Raw genomic sequence first — 7,500 nt, forward strand, 5'->3', positions numbered from 1 at the left:
CTGCTAAAAGCACACAGGAAGAGACACTTCACTGAGGATGTGGTGGGGTGGGGTGGGGGGTGGTACAGGGCTGTGTGTAACCTCTTAAGTGTGTGTGTGTGTGTGTGTGTGAAAGAGAGAGAGAGACTGAAAGATGTGCAAACCACAAACTGGTTTATTGTCACAACGGGCCTACAGTGAAAGCTGTAAATGCCATGAAATTGCTGGATCTTACGAGGACGTTAAACAGTTGCAAGAAGTAGGAATACAAGACATGCCATAAAATGCTACTGCAACATTAAGAGTGTCAGTCTGTTTCACCGTCTCGTGTTTGCTCTTTCTCTCTTTGCCTCCCTCCACTGTCCCTCTCGCTCCTCCTGTCAGTCTCGAGTCTCGACGTCGCCATGGAGACGTGTGGCGGGAACTCTCAGCGCTTCCCACTCAGCCTCACGTAAAAGGAAAAAAGGGGGGGAAAAAAAGAAAAAGAAACGAGGGATTTACTCTGCCTTGTCTTTCATCCAGGGGCCGGGCGGTCGGTGGAGCGGGAGTGCCAAGTCAAACATATAAATACACGCTCCCATGCATGCTGCGCCTCTGACACACTGTTGTCTTGTCACATTTATGTGTTTGCCTTTTGGGCTAATTACAGGCTAGGCCCGGGCCCTCGCTAAAACACAGAGAGGGGACTTGCCTCCTTCCCCTTGGCTCCGCAGCGCTGCCTCTGTGTGTGTGTGTGTGTGTGTGTGTGTGTTGGGGGGGGGAGCAGTGTCTGTACACACACTGCTGACACGTTTGTATGGAGCAGCAGCGAGTTCACTCAGTTTGTTAAAAAAAAAAAAAAAAGAGCGGTCAGGCTGGATTCCTTGACAGTCTGTGTGTGTGTGTGTGTGTATGAGAGAGTGAGAGAGTCAAGCGTGTCACCTGTCAACACACTGTCTCTCGGAGGTGACAAGAGCCGTCCCGGATCAGGCGGGGAGGAGGATGGGACCACACACTCGCCCGCATATCCTGGAGCCGGCGCTTATGAATGGCCGCTCTGTGTCGGTGACATACTTGTGCTCGTGTGCCCTTGTTTAACTCGCGGCGGTTTAGAAAAGCGTGACGGCTGGAAATGGGCCTTGTCCTGTTTCACTCAGAGCTGAGGGCATGTCTGAAGCACTGTTCTGGGTGGTTTGGCTTGGGATCCTCCATTGTGTGTTTGTGTGCACCTCTCGTGTTTGCTGTTTCTCCACGCGTCAGTTGAGACTTGGTTTGGGTTGTGTTTGTTTGCGTGTGTGTAAGGAGACCACATGTGTTTTCCTGTTGGGGTTTGCGGTATTTGAAATGGGTGCTCTTAAATGAATGACAGTGCAGGGTTAGCTAGCAGGTGGTAGTTACCGAAGACCCAGAAGCTGCGTGTGTAAGCAAGACGGAGCCGAGGTTAATGTTTAACCCCTAATTTGACCTCTCCAGCTCTTACTCATCACTGTCTTTACTCCATGTGTGTGTGTGTGTGTCCTGTTTTTCTGTGTGTAGTTGATATGTTACTCTGTGTGTCTGAGACGGCGTGACTAAGAGAGATAGTCAAAGAACGACAGCAAATGAGAGATAGGCAGTCAAAGGCAGGTGGAGTGGGGCAGGTACGCGCAGAGAGGTGAGGCTTGGGTCAGTGAGCCGCCATGCAAAACATGCGTGGAGTGTCATATCACTCGAGCTCACACCGATGGGCGTGACACACTCGGGCTTTGGTTTCGATCATTACACCGCTCTCCTGGACTGAGTGTGGGAGTCAGCTTTCTGCTCTACCTATCTCACTCTCTCACTCTCTCTCTCTATTTGGACATCTCTCTGCACAGGTAAAGGTGAGAATCCTTTTGTGTTTAGTGTTTGCTGACTGATCCATTGTATGTGGCTGTATATCGGTGGAATTAGACTTAAGATTCTGTTTGATTAATATGCTCAATTCCACCTTCCATCATTTGTAATGCTTTTAATGCTTCAAGTTTGATGAAGAGTTTAAGGCTTGACACGTTACTTTTGGTGTAACTTTATTAAAAAGAAAAACGGGGAGCAAGTGTGCTGTTATTCCTTACTATTTTGAAATGCTTAAAGCTTTACCAGAATATCTGAAGTATTTGTGACACAGAGCAGGGGAAGATGATGGAACGGCTTTGCTGTGTTTTATTTGGTTGTTGCATCATCTGCTGTTCTTTAATTGATGAATCTCGGTTGTCTTTGTTGCTGTGGAAGAGCGCAGTCTTTCATCCTCGTCCCCCAGTACCCCGTCTCACCGTGTCCCACAACACCTCACTCCGTCCACTCGTGGCCACTCAATCAGTGCAGGGCAGAGCACAGGGTGAAGGAATGTGGGATTCCAGCAGGACAGGCCAGAGGACAGGAGCTGTCCTCTCTGGGGCTCAGACACAAAGCCGGGGACGGGGACGGGGGGGACGGGGGTGGGGGGGGCAGGGGGGGACACGGAGCTCATGCAGCAGGAATGTCCAGTGGGGGGGCTGTCACCCAGGGGGACAATAGCGCCCAGCGCTCCTTGGTGTTGGTTTAGAGGGCTGTGATGCCAGTGGAGGACTGCTGCCCGTTCCCTGGCTTGGCCGGGACCCAGAGTGTCCAGTAGGTGAAATAACGTGCTTTGGCGTTTGGCTCTGTTGTGTCGGGAGACTCCAAGCAGTGATGGACTGCTGTGGCCGTAGACGTGTGTCTGAAGGTAAAGTGCAAGATTTAGAGGTTTCTACAACAGCTGTGATGTAGTGTGAAGTGGTATTAGACTCAAAGCTAGTCTTCCTTAAGTCCAGTAGAGCGGTGCAGCACAGTATTGGAGAGCGATTTCAGTGCTTTGTGGCAGCAGTGATAGACTACAGTGTCAAAGCTGTAATGTGTGTTTTTTTCAAACGTTGTTTGATAGAGATGGCGGTTGCTGATTTTTTTTTAAACGTTCCTTGATAAAGATGATGGTTATGACTTTGTTTGTTTATGTTGTTTGATAAGGATGACGTTTATATCACTTCCTCCTAAAAGCTGCAGGAACCTTTGACTCTTTGTCAGGCATCCACATTCGTTATATTGACCTGCTGATTTTTCACTTTTCACCATGATGTCATCTGAAAGTGAGGGTGCGTGTGCGCAGGTGCCGTGTACAGGTATTGCAGGCGTGTCCCTGTTGTTTTACAGAGGCTTGTGAGAGGAGAAAGTCCTCCTCGGCTACCGGCTCGCCACTGCCGTGCGTCACGAGCGACTCCGATGTGTTGACTCTGATCGCTTTTATTGGAGCGAGCAAACAGGCTTCTTTTTTTACGAAGTGCTGGCTTTACAATGCGTCTGTCAGAGCAGGCACCAGCCATGTAAACAGAGTGAAGCAGAAGAAGAAGGGGGGGGGGGTTAGTGTCATAAGCAGTAGATGGTATCTGATGAGCTCCTCTCTCTCTCTCACACACACACACACACACACACACACACAGACAGAAACCTGAGTGGTAGTGTTATATTTGTGGACTGTCTGGTGGGCTTGGGCTCTCTGTGTTTACTGCGTGCTGCCTGGCTGTGTTTATGGTGAGGCCAGGGGATGGGTGAAAGGTATAGTTCTCGCGAACGGGGATTGATTGGTGTGGTCCAGTACTCCCCAGGCACCTTGTATGGCTGCTTTGCCATACAAGGAGGAGGCCTTGCTCTGAACTATAAATGGGCTTTGCTTTGGTTTGGAGTCTCCCGGCTCATGGCAGACCGGGGCACTGGCTGACGAGAACCGAGCAAGAGGGTTTATTTTCCTTCCTTCACTCTATGTAGGCCATCGAGTTTGTCTTGTGTACTGTAGGAGCATACAGGGGCACCAATGAGCTGGTTTTTGGAGTAGAGAGTGTAGCCGTTTGTGTGCTTCCTCCTTGGGGCGAAGTGTTGCGGGGAGGAACGTTAATCGGTTTGTGTCGGTTGTGTGTCACAGGTGAGGTGACCAAAGTGAAGTCAGGCCACAGTGAGTCACCCTCCAAGGCTGTTGAATGGTTTATTGATCAACCTTTGCTCTCAGTACGCCACTTTCCTGGTCTCTCTCTCGCTTTCTCTTCTTCTCTCTCTCTCTCTCTCTCTCTCTCTCTGTTTCTCATGTTATCTATTTTTTTCTTCTCTATCCCCCTCTCTCTCTCTCACTCGTTTCATTCACACATTGCCCTTCGGCCCCCTCATCCCTCTCTCTCTTTTTTATTTATAAACCTTGTTATTTTTACCCCGGTTTTAGCGGGTAGGGGTATTTTGGAAGGGCAGTGGAATGTAGAGGGCAGCGTGTCCTGGATTCCTGACAGCTCGCCTGACCCCGCGGGGGCACCATGTGTCACCAGTGGACAGCTGTGCTGAGTTCAGAGAGCAGAGTAGAGCAGTGGGCCAGCGAGGGCCCTCTCACTGATCCCAGAACAGCTAAGACTAAAGGAGTGCACAGAGTAACAGCTCTATTTCTTCGGGCGTCGGTACACAACAAAGTGACTGTGTGAATAGTAATTAATGCTTGTGTAACTCCATGTATGGTGTGTGTCCGCACGTGTATGTGTATGTGTGTGCATGTGTGCACTGTGCTGCTATTTGTTCTAGGATAGTCCTTTGTTCACCGAGGATCCGGACTGTTGGCCAGTTCTAATTAATGTGTATTTAATTTTCCTGATATTGACACATGGGTTCGTCAATTCATCAGGCCTGTTTGTTTCACCTGGCAGCGCCACGCCAAATGGGGATTCATTGGCTGAAACATGATCTCCAGATATGGCGTTTTGCAGGGCTTATTTATTTTTTGTCATACCCTGCTGTGAGCCAATCAGGACAGCTCCTTGGCCACAGCTGACTGACAGCTTTGCACAGCTGGGTCAGCATTGTAACCTGAAGTCGTCTCCTAGCAACCGGGCAGACAGAATGCCCGGGGAATACGTCTGGCTCTTTTGAATGCTGCTTTGACCGCCTCTGCCTGGTCACACAGGCCTTTTTGATAGGGCATGTAAAACACAATGTGAATCCTACTAACCCCACAGGCAATATATCACAAACTGAGACATTATGCCATCTGACATCTCTTTGGATTGTTATAGGGAGCGCATCTTGCCATCTTAACGTGATTTTTAAAAAATAATTTGTTTTTGACATTTTTTGAAAAGCCTCTTTTCACTGTAAAGTAAGTAAACTTTGTTAACTTGGGGCTTCATAGGTCAGACACAGTTCAGAGCCAATCAGGTCATCTGCTGTGGATTTCTCTGATGAATTGGTTGTGACTTTCCAGGGAATCTCTCTCTTCCTTTGCCTAGAGTGACTGGAAAAGGAAAAAAGAAAACTAGGTCACCCAAACAATTTTTTTGGTTGATTTGTCTTGTCTTTTTTTCTCACTGTACGCTACGATTTCAACATCAAAAGAGGATTAAAGACCACAAATGGTGGTTTCATGTTGCACTGAACCTTTTGTTTGAGTGAAGACAGAAGTTTTTTTGCGGAATATAAACCCGACACTCTCCTCCACTCTCTCCACCTCCGCAGCTTGAGAACATTGACGCCTGTCTGAGTTTTCTGGCAGCCAAAGGTGTGAACATACAGGGTCTGTCTGCAGAAGGTAAGCTTAGAAAAAAATAGATTTTGTTGTTGAACCATGCACCCTGAAAGTACTTCTCTATTTACTGTGTGATGTATTTTTGGAAAGACTGGATATGACTTTCAGGTTTTTACTCTGATGTTGACAATGCACTCCCATCTAAATCCCAAAATCATCTCTCTTTCTCTCTCTCTCTCTCTCTCTCTCTCTCTGTCTCCCTCTCTCTCTCTCTCCCCCCCCCCCTTCTTTCCATACGCCCTCCATCCGCCCCACAGAGATCCGTAATGGCAATCTGAAGGCCATCCTCGGGCTCTTCTTCAGCCTGTCGCGCTACAAGCAGCAGCAGCAGAGCCAGCGGCAGCAACAGCAGCAGCAGCAGCAGCAGCCCCATCACCCCCCGCAGGCCCCGCAGAGCAGTGCCCCTGCCCAGCTCACGCCCTCGCATGGGCCTGCCGCCTCCTCTCAGGGTCCCCAGCACGCACACAAAGCACAGGCAGACATGCAGTCCAGGTGAGACCGCACCTCCACAGCACCAAAAACAGGCGCAAGATGCTAGAGAGATTGGAAGGGGAAACTTAGGACACTTAGGAAACTAACTATAGACAACCCTGGGGTGGGAACAGAGTAAAAGATACAGCGTGATATATCCAGATATTCTTTTATTGAGCTGCGGATGGCTTTTTTTTATTTAAGATATTCTGTAAGTAATTATGATGATAAAGTCTGACACATTTACATTTAGATTTAGTCATTTGGCTGACACTTTTATCCTAATCTAGATCAATTATTGATAGGTTTGATCAATTAGAGTTTTGCAAAGTGATGGAGAGAATGACTGTAGTATTCGGACCAGTCCTCTCTCCTATTGGTATTGCACAGCACAGACACGCACCTTTATCCTCCTCTAGAGGCTTCTTTACCTGGCTACAGCTTTATAGTTCACCTGTGCTGTTGTCATTCCCTTTGCCTCTTCATGGCTTCTTCACTCATTTCCGTCTCTCTCTGTATCTCTCTCTCTCTCTCTCTTTCTGCATTTGTGTATGTCTTTTGTCTGTCTGTGTCCTCTCTTCCTCCATCTAGGGATGCCTCACAGAGTAAACTGCTCAAGTTTTCCCTTGGTCAGAAAAAGTCTTCTAGGTCAGCTCTTCCACTTGTGCTTATGTCTCCTGATCCCAGAGCGCTTCCTCTTCCTCTTCCTCTTCCTCACCCTCATCTTCCTCACCCTCCTCTTCCACCTCCTCCATGTTCCTTCTGCATGTGTTTTGTTCTGTTTGTTTGTTTGTGTGTTTGTTTTGAAGAATCCCAGTGCAAAGCAGCACCCCAAACTGGTTGCAGTAGAATAAGGTCCTTCTAATCACGCCTCATTTGAGATGGTGTTTAATGGGGTGTGATACGGACCTTTAGATAACCCCCGCCTTTTGGTGTGTGTGTGTGTGTGTGTGTGTGTGCGTATGTGTGGGAGTGAGTGATTGTACATATAGTTATGCATGCCTTCCTCCTATTTGAAAATGGCATTAATTATTAACAGAGAGTGTGCAGCAGGAGCCAGCTGTGCTTGGACTGTTCCTCGTCCTGTATCATGGCTGGAACATGGTCTGTGTGTGCGGTTCACAGAACATGAATGGCTATTTACAGCATTTGATTTACTGAACCTGTTTTTTTGCAATCACATATTTATTCTTAAAATAAATATGTATCTCTCTGTAACTGACACATTATTCTCAAACAGGATTATTTTCTAGCATTCACCACTGTTCAGGTACTGCATGATTACATTGAAAATGATAGCATATCTCCCCCTGCTGGTAAACTATTTGAATTACAAGTAAGGCTACAGCTTGAGCAATGTACTGTATTTTGAAGTGGTGTGTATCTCACAAATGTATGCTGTGGTCTTTTACACAGATGTTCTTTATTTACTCTGATGTTTATAGCTTGTATATAATACCATACTGTTTGAGAAAAGGGTAGAC

The 7,500-nt window shown here is 47.6% G+C and overlaps 1 protein-coding gene across 1 annotated transcript in view; it reads left to right on the forward strand.

The window, feature by feature from the left end:
* nav2a (neuron navigator 2a) overlaps window positions 1-7,500 on the forward strand; it is a 218,943-nt gene that overhangs the window by 144,397 nt on the left and 67,046 nt on the right. Inside the window, exon 4 of the mRNA XM_062548737.1 lies at window positions 5,940-6,037. Coding sequence (XP_062404721.1) covers window positions 5,940-6,037 — 98 coding nt within the window. The remainder of the gene's footprint in view (window positions 1-5,939; window positions 6,038-7,500) is intronic.

The sequence above is a fragment of the Sardina pilchardus genome, chromosome 11 (assembly GCF_963854185.1).
Source record: "Sardina pilchardus chromosome 11, fSarPil1.1, whole genome shotgun sequence".
Taxonomy (NCBI): Eukaryota; Metazoa; Chordata; class Actinopteri; order Clupeiformes; family Clupeidae; genus Sardina; species Sardina pilchardus.